Consider the following 19,368-nt stretch of genomic DNA (forward strand, 5'->3'; position numbering starts at 1 on the left):
TAGCACTCACCTTCCTAGGGATGGCCTGGCACATCCCCTTGAGTTACCTGGCACCTTTGAGGTGGTGGGTTGATTCCCACCATCAGGAGGAAGTGGTATGGTTACAGAATGTCGGACTCGTTCTTTGAGTGGCAGAGGGGATAAAGCCACCTGGCTGGTCCTGCCACTTTTCTTTGGGGGAAAAACAAAAGGGGTGGAAGCCCAAGGGCCTAAGCCAGTGAGGCAGTGTTTGGGGCTGCATGGTACCTGCTGAGGCACTGCTGGCTGGGGAGGCAGATGCAGTTTGAGAAGATCCTCTGGTAAATATGGACTGCATTATGGTCTGAATGCTGTGATCCCTTCTACCCCAATTCATAAGTTGAAATTCAAACCCCCAAAGTGATGGTATCAGGAGGTAGCACCTTTGGGAAGTGATTTGGTCATGAGGGGAGAGCCCTCATGACTGGGATTATAAAAGAACTCGGAGAGCTAGCTAGTCCCTTCCAACATGTGAGGACACAACCAGAAGGCATCATCTAGGAAATGACAGAAAGCAGGTCCTCACCAGACACCGAATCTGCCAGTGTATTGATCTTGGACTTCCCAGCCTCCACAGCTGTGGGAAATAAATGTCTGTTGTTTATAAGCTACCCAGTCTAAGGTATTTTATTATAGCAGCCTGAATGGACTAAGACAGATTTCATATTAGCTTCCTAGGTTTGCCATAATAATGTACCACAAATTAGGTGGCTTAAAATAACAGGAATTTATTATCTCACGCTTCTGGAAGCTAGGAGTCTAGACTCAAGGTGTCAGCAGGGCCATGCTTCCTCTGAAGGCTTCAGAGGAGGATCCTCCCAGCATCTGGTGGCCCCAGGCATTCCTTGGCTTGTGGCTGCATCACTCCAGTCTCCGCCTCCATCTTCACATGGCCTTCTTCCCTGTGTGTCTCCTCCTCTTGTAAGGACACCAGCCATTGGACTTAAGGATTACCCTAAAAATCCATTATGATTTTGTCTTAAGTTCCTTAACTAACTGCATCTGCAAAGATCCTATTTCTAAATAAGGTTACATTGTGAATTTTGGGATAGACATGAATTTTTGGGAGCACTCCACTCAACCCACTACAGACTGAGTGGCAGAGAGAGGTCAAGGATCATGAAGTAGTGTTCTCCTGGTAGGGGTTATTGTAGTGGGTATAGCTAGTGATTTCCTCTAGCTGTTTCCTCAGATGACAGAGGATGCTGGGATGGAGGGGCTGGGCTCGCCAAAGGGACCTGGAGCCTAGGGTTCCCAGCAAGGACTGCTGATCCCATCACATCATCATCTTAGAAGGGCAGCAACCTCTGTGAGCAGCTGAAGGTCCCAAGAACACACTTTTTTTTTGAAAGAGCACTCTACTGAGAGAAACCTCACAAGGAAAACTCAAGGTACTCTCAGGTAAAGGCAAATAATGGCAACCTCATAAATGATGTTCACATATTCCAGCGGGCTCAAGATGGAAATACTGGTAGATTTGTGTGATTACCTTTTCTGAGCAAGGGCTTACTCTATAATTAGTATCGTATACTATTTAGTTTTGGGTTATCATCATTATTTTTGTGTGATGCTGCATCCTAGTAACAGTTGTTTGTGACACTGGGAGTGATTAGACAAGGTGAGTATGAGAGCCGTCCATCTGTATCCCCACAAATGGGTGGACTCTGGTGGGTCCTGGCCAAGCCTACTGTAGGCCCAGTGCCTCATAGAACATGGTGCAGGGAGCAGGGAACTACAGCTATAGTTTCCTTCTGTGGTAGTACTCAGACCCTTGTCTGCTGATGCAGCCCTCCGACCTCATAGTATGAAATGATGAATTCTGGGTGATGAATTCCAGGCTGCAAGACTCTCTAACCTGATGCATTGTTCATTCTGCAAAGGCTGCACTGACTTCTAATTTTGGATCTGCCTCTTTGAGTATCTAGGAAACCCCTGGCTTGTACATGTAACTTTATCTTAGGAATATCTTTTGCACTATTTGCTATCTCAGTAGGATATAGAAGTGAAAACAATCTTAAACTGAGTTCACACCTTTGATTCGATTCGATTTTAATGCCTCGGCCAGACTTTGTGGTCTAGCCAAACTCCTCAAACCATCCCCAGATCAATCTCTGTGGCAAGGGAGATGCAACACAAACCTTGAATGAGGCAGAGTAGGTGGAGTCAGTCTCACTCAACCATGCAGTGAATGGTGGAGGGGAGGTTTCCTCAAATTCTTTTGGAATGTTGCACCTTAAAGGAAGGGAGACACTGTCTGGGGAAGAAATGAAGATACCTATTTGAGGCATTGATACTGTCTACATTGTATGTACCCTCCAGATGGCTGGAACAGATACTTGCAGATGTCAGCATTCTTATTTTTTTAATGAGATTTTCTTTTTCTTCATAATGGGAGGTATATGTTTTGTTTTATCTATTTTTTTCTCCCCACAATTGGGAGAAATTCTGGATAGAGCTGCTTCCCAGGTATAGATATTATATGTGGGTTATTCAATGAGACAGCTATTCATTAAGCACCTTAAGAACAGAGCCATGCCCTATTGTAGGCACTTGGAATACAAAGGTGAGTAAGTTTGCTTTAGCTAGGGTAGCACCAGTTGCTATAACAAAGAAAGCTCAAAACAGAGAAGCTGAATAATAATAAATCAGAGGTTTGTAATGGTTCTCAGGAGAGCCCTTCAGGTTCGTGAGTGGCTCTGCTCCATGTGGTCACTCAGGGACTTTGGATGACAATGGCTCTGCAGTTGTTGCTTTTGAGGTCACCCTAGATATTGGCACTCCAGTCAGCAGGAAGGGGAGAAAGAATGTTGGAGGTGAGCTAGGTGAAAGGTTTCAGGAACCCAACCTGGAGGTGGTACTCATCCCTTCTGCTCTCATTCCTTACTTCCAGAAAGTTCCTGTCTGTCTTCTGAGGATATGCCTGGTTTAATGGAAAAGACCAGCATGTGAACAACAGGCAGAGGAGAAACTGGTTTTAAGCAATAGTTTTTCTGCCTCATATCCTGCACTTCACAATTGCCACTGGACCCAACCCTAAGCAGTTTTCAAAAAGAAAAAAACTCAAAGATGGAATGCCCCCTGTTACACAGAACAAAACTGTGTTTAAGTGTTATTTCCCTCATAGCTGTTTCTAGTAAGCTACTTCTTGTTATTAGTGATGTTGAATTTTATTTACCTTCTTGAAGTTCCTGGTCATTCTTAGCCTTTATTCTTTGGAAAAAGGCAAAAATAAATCCAAAAGAAGAATTATAATGTTCCAGGTTCATGTTCCCAAACCCTCCCTTCCCAATTAATGATCACAACAAACTTGTAAAGTCAACATTCTTATTTTTATCTATTAGCTATTATTATCTTCATTTTATGAATGAGGGCATTGAGGCTCAGAGAACTTAGAGACCTTCATTAAGATTGTGCATCAGCTATTCACAATAGTGAAGACATGGAATCAACCTAAATGCCCATTAGTGGTAGACTGGATAAAGAAAATGTGATACATATACACCATGGAATACTATGCAGCCATAAAAAAGAATGAGGTCATGTCTTTTGTGGGAACATGGATAGAGCTGGAGGCCATCATCCTTAGCAAAGTAATGCAGGAACAGAAAACCAAATACCACATGTTCTTACTTATAAGTGGGAGCTAAATGATGAGAACATGTGGACACATAGAGAGGAACAACACACACTGGGGCCTTTCATAGGGTGGAGGGTAGGAGGAAGGAGAGGATCAGGACAAATAACTAATGGCTACTAGGCTTAATACCTGGGTGATAAAATAATCTGTACAACAAACCCCCATGACACAAGTTTGCCTACATAACAAACGTGCACGTGTACACCTGAATTTAAAAAAAAGTTTTAAAAAAAGATTGTGTATTAGGCTGGGCAAGGTGGCTCATACCTTTAATCCCAGCACTTTGAGAGGCCAAGTGGGCAGATTGCTTGAGCCCAGGAGTTTGAGACCAGCCTGGGCAATATGGTAAGACCTTGTCTCTACAAAAAAAAAAAAAAAGATTACCCAAGCGTGGTTGTATGCTCCTGTGGTCCCACCTACATGGGAGGCTGAGATGGGAGGATGGCTTGAGCTCAGGAGGTTGAGATGCAGTGAGCTGTGATTATGCCACTGCACTCCACCCTGGGTGACAGATTGAGACCTGTCTTAAGAACAACAAAAATGATTATGCATCAATCATAGTGTAGCAAGGCAATGTAAAAAGCTCTAAATCACACATGCAGCACATCTATGGCATAGTGTATTTGTAGAAAAAGATGAGGTTCAGGAATAATGGAAAGGCATGAGTTTGGACTGGAGAGTGACTAGATGCAGACGTTTCCATTGGATGGAGCACCTCTCATGTAGCTGGGACCATGGGTGCACACCACCATGCTTGAATATTTTTTAAAATTTATTTTGTAGAAATGGGGTCTCGCTATGTTGTACAAGCTGGCCTCAAACTCCTGGGCTCAAGTGATCCTTCCATCTCAGCCTTCCAAAGTGCTGGGATTACAGGCATGAGCCACTGTGCCTGGCCTGATGCACATTCTGTTTTTTTTTTTTTTTTTTTTTGAGACGGAGTCTTGCTGTGTTGCCAGGCTGGTGTGTAGTGGTGCGATTTCGGCTCACTGCAACCTCTTACTCCCAGGTTGAAGTGATTCTTTTGCCTCAGCCTCCTGAGTAGCTGGGATTACAGGCTTGCACCACCACACCCAGCTAATTTTTATATATTTAGCAGAGACAGGGTTTTACCATGTTGGCCAGGATGGTCTCTATCTCCTGACCTCATGACCTGCCCACCTTAGCCTTCCAAAGTGCTGAGATTACAGGTGTGAGCCACCATGCCAAGCCAATACAAAATCTTATTTAGGGCCACAGTAGTTGCTGTGACAAGTAAACCTCTGAATTTCAGCACCTAATACATAGACATTTACTGTCATGTGATAACCCCGTTGGGGTGCTCCTAATTGCTTGGTGGCTTTTGTTCTCAGGCTCCTTTTCCATTGCATACCTTGCAACATCCAGTGGTACTTTTTTGACTCCCAAATATTGTCCTTCTATTTTCCCTTTAGCCTTTTTTTTTTTTTTTTTTTTTTTTTTTACCCCAGTAAAACTGCATTTCCTGACACGATCTGCTTTTTGCGTTCCTCCCTGCTCACTGCTCATGTTGACAGTTGCTACTGTAGGTGTGGTGACAGATGTCTGGCTTAAGCAGGATCCCATGAAGCATGGATGCTTCTTGGCAGCTTCGAGTTACTGCTCCAGCTATTAACAGCTCCTTAAATGGATTTACCAAGACTCAGCTCTCAAGTCACCCCTGGCCTTTGCGGGCTTGTCTGCCGGAGCTAGTGATGTTTCTTATGCTTGCTCCACATTTAGCTGCTGATCATGAAGATCCTAGAGTGGTTAGGAAAAGAAAAGCATTCTCCCTCGTTCTAGGGTCAAGACTTTGAAAGGAAATGTCTACAGTTTATCATCATCGATTCTTTCTTAGTGAGCCCCTTTGGGGCCCAAGATGGTAGATCTCAAATTTGAAAGCCACGAAGGAGCAGTGAACAGTACATGAGAGGTTAAAGGTAACTCTGTCATGCAGTGAGTGATTCCCAGTGAACTAGCGACTTCCCAGAACGGAATCATTGTTGTTATTTTTCCTGGGTATTCATGAAGTTTGCTGAATGAGGAGGCTGCTGCGGAGCTGTTCATAGCACTGGGGGGATGCTGGGACAAACACTGGCCCTGGCACCTCTAACTCACTGTCCCCACTGGCTGTGGAAAGGCAGAAGTCAGGGCGCCAGGGCCACACTTTTCTTAAAATTGACAATTGGAATATGGGGCTGAGTGCAGGCATTTTGACTCCACCTGGCTTAGTCTTTGAGTGTGCCCTAAGACTAATGAGAGGTGGGCTGCCTCCTACCTAGGGAAAGCGTGGGGAGCCAACGTGCCTTGCTGGGGCTTTGGTGTGGATTAGGCCTAATGGGAAGACTTATCTCCCTGGGGTTTCCGAAAGTTGAACCACTGGGTTGCTGATGAGATGTGAACAAAAGACATTTGATTACATGGATGTGGGGGGAAGCAATGCTTAGCCTCTTAGCTTTGTTTCTAGTTGTTCTGTGGAAAGGCATTTTAAATCATGGTAATTACTGAATTTCCTTGATTCTAAACTAGTACACTGATTGTAAAATGCGTTATCAATTTAATAAGAATATTTCTTTTTGGGGGGGAAACAAAGAAATACTACCACTTAATATATGCAACTTGACTGCAAAACATACTACAAATGTTAGAAATGATAAAATGTGGTGAAATGGTAAAATGTTTTTTAGCTCAAGGAAATATGTTAGAAAAGATTTTCTGCTCTAGACTAGAGCAAGGCCACCTCCTTGGTTAGCTGGCGAGGATTTTTTTCTTTTTTTTGGAGGTTAGTTATCCCTTTTCTGGCAGTGGTTTTAGCTCTGCAATTACAGGAGCGGGCAGAAGCCAGCAGCTACAGCAGCAAGGCTCCTGCGGGCGATTTGTGGCTGTAATTTCTCACTGTTGTCTGTTCTGCCGCCCACCTCGCTAGCACTGAAACCCATTGGTGAGCTACAGGACCCCTAGGGAGTGAATTTGCAGGAAGATAAATTCCCCTGTTCCTGACTACGTCTGAAGTGCTATTGTGGAAACTGAATAGAATACAGATCACTCCCAAATTGAATTCTGCATACCTGCACTGCTAAGTAGAAAATTGCATATCAAATAATGGTTCCTAGACTCGACTTGGCTCTGTCTAGACAAAAAACTTGCTTACAGTTTTTAATGTTCTTTGTCGTGCAGGCACATAAAACCCCTTTGCCCTTATTATCTCAGGATCTCAGACATTTTATTTTTGGAGACATTTTCACTGTCAACAGCTATCTCCTATCTTTATCCTACCCTCACTGCTCTTGAAGATGATGTTACAGCAGTCAGATGCTCTGTTATGGCAGCCAGCACCCCAAGTTGGAACTGTGTGGACATGGGCACTGGGTCTTATTGTTGTAATAAGTACCAGCACACAGTATGTGCTCAGTAAATGTAGGTTAAATACATGAGTACAGGGAGAACTGGCCGGCATAAGAACCTCTAAAGCCCCCTTCTTAGGCAGTCTTATTCCTGCGAGGGAGCCCTCTGCCCCTCTCCTTATGTACAAGACATGTAGTTAATATGTTAATGAGTGTCTGATTGGTGTTTTAAGTGTTATTTTCTTTGTGACATTGTTACTGGAAAGGGGTCCTAATCCAGACCCCAAGAGAGGGTTCTTGAATCTCGCTCAAGAAAGAATTCGTGGGGAGTCCATAGAGTAAAATGAAAGCAAGTTTTTTAAGAAAGTAGAGGAATAAAAGAATGGCTACTCTATACTCCATAGGCGATGCCCTCAGGGCTGCTGGTTGCCCATTTTTATGGTTATTTCTTGATAATATGCTAAAGAAGGGGAGGATTATTCATGAGTTTACAGGGATAGGGGTGGGTAGTTCCTGGAACTGAGGTTTCCTCCCCTTTTATGACGGATATGGAGTAACTTCCTGATGTTGCCATGGCATCTGTAAACTGTCACGGCACTGGTGGGAGTGTCTTTTAGCATGCTAATGCATTGTAATTAGCATGTAATGAGCAGTGAGGACGACCAGAGGTCACTTTTGTTACCATCTTGGTTTTGGTGGGATTTGGCCGACTTCTTTACCGAAGCCTGTTTTATCAGCAAGGTCTTCATGACCTGTATCTTGTGCTGACTTCCTGTCTCATCCTGTGACTATGAATGCTTTAACCTCCTGGGAATGCAGTCCAGTAGATCTCAGCCTTATCTTACCCAGCCACTATTCAAGGTGGAGTCGCTTTGGTTTGAACACCTTTGACAACATCATTCCTCCTTAGGCCTTTGTCTCTGTTAACACTAAATAAGTGCTGTGGGCCAGAGGAACCTAGAGAAGCTGGGTGTGCCATTGTAGCAGTGGTGGCTCCATTGAGCTTCCAGGCAGCTGCGTAATTCAACAAAGCAAGAAGGGAGCTGCCGATCACCAGGTGAAAATATATGGATGTTAGTGTTAAGTCTGGGATCAGTGCCAAGATTTTGGCAGAATGGGTGGCTCCAGGCATGGGATTACTTGGGATCAGAAAGACCAGAGATGATTCTCTCAGAGGTCTAACAGGACATCAGTTTTCACCATTAGTGCTTTGCTGCTTTGAGCCTGAAACTTTTAATTTTCAAGAGTCTTAAGTAAAATAAAACTCCAGAAAGCTAACTTTAAAATTTCCAATTCTTTAGGACAGAGAACATGTGTAGGAGGAGATAAATGAATGTCAAAAAATTAAGAACCAAAATCCAACTTTTGTTCTGAAATGGATTTTTAATTTTTATTTTACTTTAAGTTCTGGCATACATGTGCTGAATGTGCAGGTTTGTTACATAGGTAAACATGTGCCATGGTGGTTTGCTGTACCTGTCAACCCATAATCTAGGTTTTAAGCCCCACATGCATTAGGTATTTGTCCTAATGCCCCCCCCTTCCCCCAACCCCCCGACAGGCCCTGGTGTGTGATGTGCCCCTCCCTGTATCCATGTGTTCTGTTCTGAGATGGATTTGCCAAGACAAATCTTTGCTTGTGTTCTGAGACCTGGTGAAATCTCCCCTGGGCGGTGGCCTGGGGTAGGCCCTGAGCTGTTTGATTGGCAGGTGACAGAGCCCTGAATAAAAGGCTTCATTCTTTGATTTTCTTTTTGGATCTCATAGTTTAGTGAGGCAATTCTCACTGCTTTCTCTAGGGGTGATTCTCCCTGGGGTTGCTACATTATGGAATTTGGAGGGTCAGTTTTGATTGTGACAAAGACTTGGGGGCTCTGCTTGCATTTAGTAGGCATGGCCTGGGAACACTCTATATTGTGCATTCATGTGGCAGTATTGCCCATTGAATAATTTTTTAAGTGTACCATGGGACTTTCATGTGGATAAAAAACCTGTATTCCAATAGTTGTGATGTACCCTAAATTTTCCAGGAAAGAAACCATTGTGTAAATCCTTTTGCTTGGAACTTCACTGGAGTTGGAAAGTCACCTGTGGTGGTTAACTTACCAGTGGAGCCCAGCCCTGTCCATCTGCCTCTGTGATTGTCATGTTCTCGAAGATTCTAAGGACAGCAGCAAGCATCTGACTCCTGCATTACAACCTCCAGTGCTGGTTTTTCTGAGCATTTCTGTGCTAAATGTGTATAATGTACATTTCTATGCACATTATACTATAAATTTCTTTTTACATTTTTATTTTAGTTGGGGTATTGTGTTATTTCTAAAATCATATTTGTGTTAGGATTTATCATTTATATTGCTATTGTTTGAAAGTATTCCTCAAAGTTTATGTGCTGTCAACCCCCAGTGCAACAGTTTTGGGAGGCAGGGTGTCGTAAGAGTTGATTAAGTCACAAGGTCTCTGCTTTCATGACTGGATTAATGTTGTTATTCCAGGAGTGGGTTAGTTACTGTAAGAGTGACTTTGTTACAAAACCTTTGGCCCCCTCTTGATCTTTTGCTCTCAGTATTTCTTTCCCTTTTACCTCTGCCCTGGGATAATGCTGCACAAAAGTCCTCATCAGATGCCAGTGCCATGCTCTTGGACTCCTGGCCTGCAGAACCACGAGCCAAATAAATTTCTGTTCGTTGTAAATTACCCAGTCTGTATCTTTCTGTTATAGCCACAAAAAATGAGCCAAGAAAGAAAATTGGCACTGAGAAGCGGATCTGTAGCTATAATAAATACCTGAAAATGTGGAAGCCCCTTTGGAACTGAGTAATGAGTGGAGGCTGGGAAAACATGCAGGAGCAGGCAAGCAAAAGCCTATATTGCTGTGAACAGAGCATTAAGCATGATCCTGGAGAGAACTGTAGAGAAAGTCTGAAGCTTCTTAGAGATTACTTAAGTGGTCCTAATCAAAATACTGGTAGAAATAGGAACATTTCTGATATGGTAAAGGCCATTCTGATGAGATCTCAGATGGAAATGAGAAACAAAGTAATGGAAACTGGAGTAAAGGCCATCTTTGTTATAAATTCACAAAGAACTGTTATAAATTCATGGCTGAATCATGTCCACGACTGGGGGCTTTATGGGAGGTGGAATTTAAGAGCAATGAACTTGGACATCTGTTGAAAGAAATTTCTAAGCAAAATACTGGAGGAGCTACATAGCTACTTTTAACCACATATAATAAGATGTGAATGAAGAGAAATGATGTAAAGATGGCATTTATAGTTAAAAGGGAAGCAGAACAAAAGATATGGGAAATGAGCAGCCTTGCTCATGTAAAGAGTGAAAAGGCATGTTTAGGAGAGTAAACTAAGAGTGTGGCCAAGAGACTGTTTGCTAAAGAATTAGTATGGATAGAAGGGAGCCAGGTGCCATTCATCAAGACAATGGGGAAATGACATCAAAGGCATTTGATGGGCTCAGCAGGTTGCCCCTCCCATCACAGGCCCAGAACAGGGCCTTCCAGAGAAGGTTTCCCAGAGAGGTGCCCATGGGACTTCAACATTCATTGCTTAGAGATGCCTGGGACTCTGCTCCCTGCATTCAGGCACAGCACTCCTCAGCTGTCCCAGCCACGGCTCAGATGGGCCCAGGTATGGCTTGTGCCACCACTCCAGAGGGCTCAAGCAGTAAGCCTTGGTGGCATCTACGTGGTGTTGACTCTGCATGTATACAGAATGCAAAAACTGTGGGATCTGTACATTTCAAAGGATGTATTTGACAGCTTGAGGGTCCAGGCTGAAACTTTTCACAGGGATGGAGACAACACAGACAGCCCCTACTAGGGCAATGCTGAGCTGAAATATGGGGTCCAAGCTGCCACGTTGCCTAGTTGACCTATGGGAGTAAGACCATCTCAGAGATCACAGAACTGTGGGGCCACCGACATGCAACTCCAGCTTGGGAAAGTTGGAGGCATGAGACTCCATCCCATGAAAGTGGCTGGGTGGGCTGAGCCCAGCAAAATCATTGGGGTAGGGCTGCCTGTGGCCTTGCAGGTCCAGCCCCTGTCCCAGTGTGCCCAGAATGTGGGACATGGAGTCAGGGAGGATTATTCTGTAGCTTTAAGACTTGATGTTTTCCCTGTTGAATCTTGGATTTACCTGGGACCAGTCACGTCTTCTTGCCTATTTCTCCCTTTTGGAATGGGATTGTCTGTCCTATGCCTGTCTCACCACTGTATTTTGGAAGCACGTAATTTATTAATTTTACAGGCTTACAGATTGCAGAGGAATTTTCCTGGGGATGAATTGTGCCTTGAGTCTTACCCATATCTGATTCAGATAAGACTGAGCTTTGAACTTTTGAGTTAGTGCTGGAATAAGTTAAGACTTTTGGAGCTATTGGGATGAAATACATGTATTTTGCATTACGAAAAGGACATGAATTTTGGAAGCCAGGAGCAGAATGCTGTGGTTTTAATGTGTCCCCCAAAGCTGATGTGTTGGAAATCCCCAATGCACATGTGTTTAGAGGTTGGAACGTAATAGGAGGTGATTAGGTCACGAGGGCTCTGCCCTTATGAATGGATTCATGTTGTTATCCTGGGAGTGGGTGGCTATTGAGAGAGTGGCTTCATTAAAAAAGCAAGTTTGACCCCCTGTCCCTCTCCTGCTGTCACATGCTGTCTTGCACTTCCACCTTCTGCCATGGGGTGATGCCCTCACCAGATGTTGGCACCTTGATGTTGGACTTCCCAGCCACCAGAACTGTGAGAAATAAATTTCTTTTCTTTACTAATTACCTATGGTATTTTGTTATAGCAACACAAAACAGGTTAATATCTGTATCTATCTGTAGCTATCTATATTTAAAACTTCTTAACCATTTTTTAGCATACAGTTCAGTAGTATCAATCATATTCACATTATTGTGAAAGAGACCTCCAGGACTTTTCATCTTGCATATCTGAAACCTTATATTCATTAAACAACTCCCTGTTACCCCTCCCATCCAACCTTTGGCAACCACCACTCTACTTTCTGTTTCTATGAATTTGACTACTTGAGATACTGCCTATAAGAGGAATGATATAGAATTAGTTTTTCTCTTGTGTGACTGAGTTATTTCACTTAGCACACTATCCTTAAGGTTTATTCATATTGTAGCGTGTAACGGAATTTTTTAAAGACTAAATAATATTGCATTCTGTGTATATACCACATTCTATTTATCCCTTCATTCATCAATGGACATTTGGGTTGCTTCTACCTCTTGGCTATTGTGAATAGTGCTGCTATTGACGTGAGTGTGCAAATATCTCTTCAAGACCCTGCTCTGAATTCTTTTGGATATACACCCAGAAGTGGGATGCTGTGTCACATGGTAATTCTGTTTTTAATTTTTTAAGGACTACCTTCCTGTTTTCCAGGGAGGTTTGTACCATTTTACATTCCCACCAACAGTGTACAAGGGTTCCAATTTTTCAACATCCTCACCAACACTTGTTATTTCCTGTATTTTTAATAGTAGCCATCCTAATGAGTGTTGTCTTAGGTTATATTTTATATGAATTACATTTCAAGACAGTAAAGGGGTAGGTACAAAATCATGTTATAAAAAGAGGGCATTGAATTTAAAGGGTTGAGAATGACTGTTCCAGTGTCTTTCTTCGTAATCTTAACAACAGTCAGGTCAACCTTTAAAAACTTGTTGGAAGGCCAGGCATGGTGGCTCACACCTGTAATCTCAGCACTTTGGGAGGCCGAGGTGGGCGGATCACCTGAGGTCAGGAGTTCAAGACCAGCCTGGCCAACATGGGGAAAGCCTGTCTCTACTAAAAATATAAAAACTAGCTGGGCATGGTGGTCGATGCCTGTAATCCCAGCTACTTGAGAGGCTGAGGCAGGAGAATTGCTTGAACTCAGGAGATGGAGGTTGCAGTGAGCCGACACAGTGCCACTGCACTCCAGCCTCGGCGACAGAGTGAGACTCAGTCTCAAAAACAGAAAAAAAAAAAAACAAAACAGACAGAAAAACAAAACAAAACAAAAACTTGTTAGAAAACAACCTTCCCCTTCTTCCTCTCTATCAATGCATTTATGTCTGTAGCTAACACTTGGAGCCGGCCTTGCCCAGCATGGCCTCCATGGGTATCCTTTGTTCTGTGTGGAATTAGGTATTTTTCCTTCTGCACTAGTAATTAATGATCTCTTTCTATTAAGTAGGAGAACAGAATACTGTTTTGGCATTAAGCATATGAACTTTATATACAGTGAGCATTCATGAGTAATATTCCATTACTGAGCAAGAGTGGGTTTCCTGATGGACACATGTTTCACAGACATGACATAATAAACCTGGACCCCTTGAAACCATGGCTGGGGTTCCAGGGCTTTGACGTTTTGTGGACTTACTGGCCATATACATGATGACAACCCAGCACCAACACGGTGCTTTCTGAAAGTGTCTAAAGTTAGTGTTTTCACTTGATGTGTTAAAAGGTTGAGCATTCAGTTTGGAACATTGTGGGCGAGAGGTGGAGGAACAGATTTTCTGTTCAGTAGACAGAGGCAGAAGGAATTCTGGTTGGCCTATTTACCCCAGGACCTCAATCTCGGGGTGCATTCAGGGAAAGCTCTCCCGCATCAACCCTGGGCTCAGCTAGAATTTTTCCCTTCCACACCTTTGGATGTCTTCTGTGTGCTCCAAAGTGGAACCCCATTACAAGAAGCTGACCTAGGATGCATTTTATAGCTGATGTTTCCTTAATAACCTTCAGTATAGTTTCCCCAAAGCCATTTTTCTTTAATGTGTCAAGGATCAAACACATATATAAAAGAAAACTATTACAGTATTTCACTGAAGATTGTGCAAATAATGACAAGTTTTTTAAAAAAGTATTACTTATGACTATTCAATTAAACAGCCACCAAACAATAGTGAACCCACCACTATTTCCAAACATGATATCTTGGTGTTTGTAGCTCACCATATGTTTGAAGTATGACATAATCCTTATGGAACACATTCAATTTGTTGCTTCCCAACTTCAATAGAAGCAGTTAAGCCTGTCTCCTTGTAGACAAATTGTTAATGAAAAGGTAGCTGAACAATCATTTTCTTGTAATATGCAATTCCGTCTCCTTAAATACAGGAGCCTGACAGAGCCATTCAGCAGTTAGTACTTTCTCTATACAACTGAACTCTCTCTGACCCTATGAAACCAACAACTGGAGCGAAAAGAGAGAAAGGGGAAAACGTCCACTAAAAATAAATACTCACCTGTAATATATATAATCCTGAAAATTGAATGGAAGGTATATCTTACTTTATTGTTTTCAGATAATGTATGAATAATTGCCTTCTGCTGCCACATGCATTTTTATTCATTTTAAAGTATTTCATGATGTTGGTGCAATGTTTGGAAAATGGCGGGACTGTCTGAAGGATTCAGAATTTAGAGTCCTAAGCTTTCCCCTCTTTTAGCCATGAGTCAATGCTGCTGATGGCAGCCCAGGCAAACGGTGGCACCCTTCTTCCTGCAGAGACACAAAGAAGAAAACAAAAAGATTGGCCACCCGACCAAAGCAAGCTCATGATTTTAATTTCATTTAATAATTTTATATTTTACAATTTCCCCAAGAGTTTTAAAAATAGACTTGAGCAAAGAGAGCCTGATTTCCCACTTTAAAATTCAGCAAAATAAACAATGTCTTTAGGACATAGTGTAGAATAATAATAGATGGTATTTATTGAGTGCTTGTGCCCGTGGTACCCAGGTTATCTGGGTACTTCACCAATGAAGAATGGATGGGCCATGATGATCACTCCTATTTGATAGATGAAGAACATGAGTCAGAGAGGGTAATCAATTTGCCCAAGGTCACCCAGTTGTTTTGTGGTAGAGCCGGCATTTATGCTGAAGTAGATAAACTCAACTAGGGTTTTAAAGTTAGGCAAGAGTCTTGATCTCATTTACTACTTGTTCAAAAATGTTTGTTTTTTTTTGAGATGGTGTCTCGCTCTGTCGCTAAGCTGGAGTGTGGTGGCGCAATCTCGGTTCACTGCAATCTCCGCCTCCTGGGTTCAAGCCATTCTCCTGCCTCAGCCTCCCAAGTAGCTGGGATTACAGGCGTGCGTCACCACACCCAGCTAATTTTTTTGTGTTTTTAGTAGAAATGAGGTTTCACCATGTTGGCCAGGACGGTCTCGATCTCCTGACCTCATGATCCGCCCGCCTCGGCCTCCCAAAGTGCTGGGATTACAGGCGCGAGTCACCGCGCCCGGCCAAAAACGTTTGTTCTTTAAAATAATGAAGTATTTTATTTTAAGGTGTGTTTTCTTTATTCTGATCCACGTTTTTTCACAGTACAAATATAAACTCTTCGTGTATGGATAAACAAACACTATGAAGTGGAGACCACGTGTGAGTGCCTTGGGAAGCAGTTATGTGTGGTGGAATCTTCGAGCATGCCGACTCCAGGCTTGCCCCTCTCCTCGACTGCTGTATGGCAAGTGTCTTCATTCCCCAATCCTCTGTGTTTTCATCTATCAAATGGGTGTGATGATGGTACGGACTTCCCAGGGTTGGGGACTGGATGCACAAATAGGTATTCATACCCTAGCATAGCACCTACACAAAGAAGGTACGTCGTTGATGTGAACCATCAACACGAGTTCACAGAAATGAGAACTCAAAGCTTACAGAGTGGGAGAAGCACCAGCCACCTGTGGTTGGTGAATGGGGCATGTGTACTGATGTGGGAGGTGGTGAGTCTGGGAAGGTGGGGTGTGGCCCGCTCTCAGCCTCGTGGAAGCATCTGAGCTTTATTCTGCTGGCTTGACAGAGCACTGAAGACTCTTGAAGATGAATGTGCTAGTACAGGATTTAGGGAGCGATTCAGTGGAAGGAAAACAGAGATCTAGTCAGGGGTGGAACAAAGAGAAAGGAGATAGCAAGACAAATATGCCCAGGGCAGAGGGGAGGTTGTGGGTGACCTGGGTGTTTTGGGTGCATTAGATCCCAGCCTGCCAGGTGCAGTAGCTCATGCCTGTAATCACAGCACTTTGGGAGGCTGAGTCAGGAGGATGACTTGAAGCCAGTTCAAGACCAGCCTGGGCAACATGGCAAAACCCTATCTCTGAAAAAAAAGGAAAAAAAAAGAAAGAAAGAAAAGAAAATTAGCCATGCGTGGTAGTGCATGTCCACAGTCCCAGCTACTCAGGAGGCTGAGGCAGGAGGATCACTTAAGCTCAGGAGGTCAAGGTTGCAGTGAGCTATGTTCACACTTTTGCATTACAGACTGAGACCCTGACTAAAAAACAAACAAACAAACAAAAAACCCACTGAAACCCCTATTTCTACCAACCTGTTTCTGCCACATGTAGAGGCCAGGTTGCTCGTGGGAGCTGGCTCCTTGTTCCCCAGGTAACCTTTTCATCATTTTCCTCCCCAGTTTCCCCACAGAGAAAGAATGCAGTGGCCACACTAAACAGGGTGTTTAGGCCATTTGACGATTGTGTTTCTGCTGTGAATTGGCAAGTCCAGGTCTAGGTTTAGACATCATTGCTTTGTTAGCATGAGTCACACCCTACAGATCAAGCTTCTGGGGTGCCCAGATCTACAGATCAAGCTTCTGGGGTGCCCAGTCAGAGGCCAGCATCAGACCATGGAGAATTCACTAAGGTAAATGCCACCTATGATAGCTTTCCTGGTGTCTGTGCTGGCCTTCCCTGGTGATTCCAAGATAGCCCATTCAGTATAAACCATATCTACATAAAATTAATTGGAACATTTTTTTTTTTTTTTTTTTTTGGAAAAGTATTATTTTATAATCATCTAAGTACTTTATTACTAAATATTATTTAAAATTAAAACTGAAATCATATAGATTCATAAAGAGATTTCATAGGTATCTTTATTGTATATGAAGAAAGAATTAAATGCTTGATGTCAATATTTTGTGGAAAAATGCAACTTTTCTTCCTGATTATACATCCAGCACACCTTTTCTTTAAACTACTCTGGGAACTGGAGTAGTTGTCCCTGTTCCTCTGACTTTTCTCCTGAATTCCAGACTCATATTTCCATTTGCCCTTTAGGTGCCCATCATCTTAAACATTGTATTTTAATTATTTTTATGTATTTACTTTTTTGAGACGGAGTCTTACTCTGTTTTCCAGGCTGGAGTTCAGGTTGCAATCACAGCCTGCTCCAGCCTCATCCTCCTGGGTTCAAGTGAGCCTCCCATCTCAGCCTCTGGAGCAGCTGGGACTACAAGTGCATACCACCACCCCTCGCCATTAAAAAAAAAATGTTTAGTAGAGACCAAGTTTTACCACGTTGTCCAGGCTGGCCTCAAACTCCAGGGCTCAAGCGATCCTCCCACCTTGGCCTCCCAAAGTGTTGGGATTAAGGTGTGAGCCACCATGCCCAGCCTCGGTGCCTATCTGGTTTGTGTATCTTCAGTTGAGCTCGTCTCATCCCACCCCATCTGATAAGGCAGATCTCAGGTCCTCCGCCTCCACTCTGACAGGTGCCAGCACTTTCTCTCTTCACCTGTGACCTCGCTCTTCACCCTTTTCTGGGAAGGCCCAGTTGCGCTGAGGCCCATAACCTGTGACGTTTTCTTCTGGGCCAGCCCTTTGCCAACAGCATGTGATCGGTTTTTGGCTTAGTCTGTCGGCGCTCCGTGCTGACTTGAACTCAGGCTTCCCCTTCCGGAGTCTCAGCTCCGGCTTCCTTGGACACGACCACTACCCGGGTGTTGAGCCCTCCTCTCCTCTTTCCCTGGGACCCTCACAAATTCTACATCCACAGTCTCTTCTGCCTTGGTGTGGCCTCTGGGCTTCTCCCTACGGATACACAAACGTGACGTCCAAAGTCAAAATAATTCTGATCTCCTAAACAGTTTTTCCTTTTATATTCCTGAGTTTTTAAAAACGGGCATCAGCTTCTGCCTATTTCCTTGGCGTGGAAAATTTGTGCCATTATTTCACCCTCTTCTTGCTCTTTATATCCATCTGGACACCAAGCCCGGGGTAAAGCCCTGCTTACAGATCCCTTGAAGCCGACTGCTTACCTCTTCTCCTGCAGTTGCTTCATTCAGAATCGGGGTTTTGTGCCTAAGTGCTGGGAGAGACTTTCAGCTGCTCTCCCGGCCTCCACTCCCCACGTTTCTACCCGGTCACAGTCGTCCTCCACGCTGCTGTCATCTCTTCTGCTTACTCAAAGCAACAACAAGAACAGCAACAACAACCAACCAGACCAGGAAAACCTCTTGGTGGCCCCCAGCTGCCTGTAGTATGAACTCTTGAGCTTAGTAGTAAAGGACACTCAGCATCCGGCCTTAACTTTCCAGCCCTGCCCCTGTTTTACCATCTGGCCACACCACCTGCTTATCCCGCCCCTATTCCCCAAGGACATTGAGCATTGGTACATTTGCTTTGTTTTTAAACGTACCTGTGTTCCTTTACATCTGCTGGAAATGCCATTTCTTGCCCCCCATCCCACTGTTTGAACTCCTGTTCACGAAGGCTCAGTTCAGGTGGGCGGCAGTGGGTGTTTCCCGTTCTGTGTTTTCATGGTGACTGGTACGCATCAATATTCACATTGTACTTACTTGTTTTCGAGTCAGCCTGAGCACATTCTGAGCTGCTGGAGGGTAGGACCTGTGCATGACTCTACCTGTGCCTGGCCCAGAACGGTCGTTTGTGAACGTGTGAGCAAGGAGGAGGGGAAGGAAGGAAGGAACAGTGTCAAAGCTTGAGAAATGGAATGGGTGCCAGTATACCATGGGTGGGAACATTAAGAAACTTAAAGAATAACCACAATCAATGAGCTGCAGTAGCTCAGAACTTTGTGATCGACTTTTATGAGCCATAGAACTTGGCCCTGTTGCCAACAGTTTTTAGATAAACCACAGCCCTAATGCTTAAGCGCATTGCTGTAATTCGACTCTTCATAAAGTGATCTTTAAATTGTGTTTTGAGGCTGGGAAGTGCACATCAGCGACATGCTTAACTGTATAGCTGCAGCCAAACTGGAATCTAGACCTATCTGTATGCAAATATGATGCTTCAAGTTCATTACTGTTATTAGGAATGGAAATACAGCCAGAACAGAAATAACAGTATATTTCCCTCTGCCTATGCTGTGTTTTCGTCAATGAGGCTTCTGAAGGACTATGCATTTACTAACCCATTAGAATGAGCGATTTTATATCCTAATGTAAAATTAAAGGAATTTAAGGATCTGCCTAGGAGATACACTTGTTTAAACCTATATTAATGTTTCTATTGGTTATGTCGACTCTACTAGTGGCACATTATTGGAAAGGGAAATGCCGCAGCTGTGTGCGTATTTTCTGAATCTCA

At 43.6% G+C, this 19,368-nt stretch overlaps 3 protein-coding genes across 8 annotated transcripts in view; 1 reads left to right on the plus strand and 2 right to left on the minus strand.

The window, feature by feature from the left end:
• ROPN1L (rhophilin associated tail protein 1 like) overlaps positions 1-19,368 on the minus strand; it is a 918,600-nt gene that overhangs the window by 305,214 nt on the left and 594,018 nt on the right. The gene's annotated exons all lie outside the window — the stretch shown is intronic.
• Positions 1-19,368, minus strand: part of CCT5 (chaperonin containing TCP1 subunit 5) — a 739,483-nt gene that overhangs the window by 108,049 nt on the left and 612,066 nt on the right. The window lies entirely within an intron of this gene.
• The window catches only part of ATPSCKMT (ATP synthase c subunit lysine N-methyltransferase), a 202,351-nt gene that overhangs the window by 90,929 nt on the left and 92,054 nt on the right, over positions 1-19,368 (plus strand). Inside the window, exon 6 of one of the 6 annotated variants that reach the window (XM_050794081.1) lies at positions 15,362-16,778. The exons of the other annotated variants lie outside the window; for them this stretch is intronic. Within the exon in view, the coding sequence (XP_050650038.1) occupies positions 15,362-15,372 (11 nt within the window). The 3' untranslated portion in view covers positions 15,373-16,778. Of the gene's footprint in view, positions 1-15,361; positions 16,779-19,368 lie in introns of those variants that run through there. 6 annotated transcript variants of the gene reach the window in all.

Source organism: Macaca thibetana, chromosome 6 (genome assembly GCF_024542745.1).
Source record: "Macaca thibetana thibetana isolate TM-01 chromosome 6, ASM2454274v1, whole genome shotgun sequence".
Lineage (NCBI taxonomy): Eukaryota > Metazoa > Chordata > Mammalia > Primates > Cercopithecidae > Macaca > Macaca thibetana.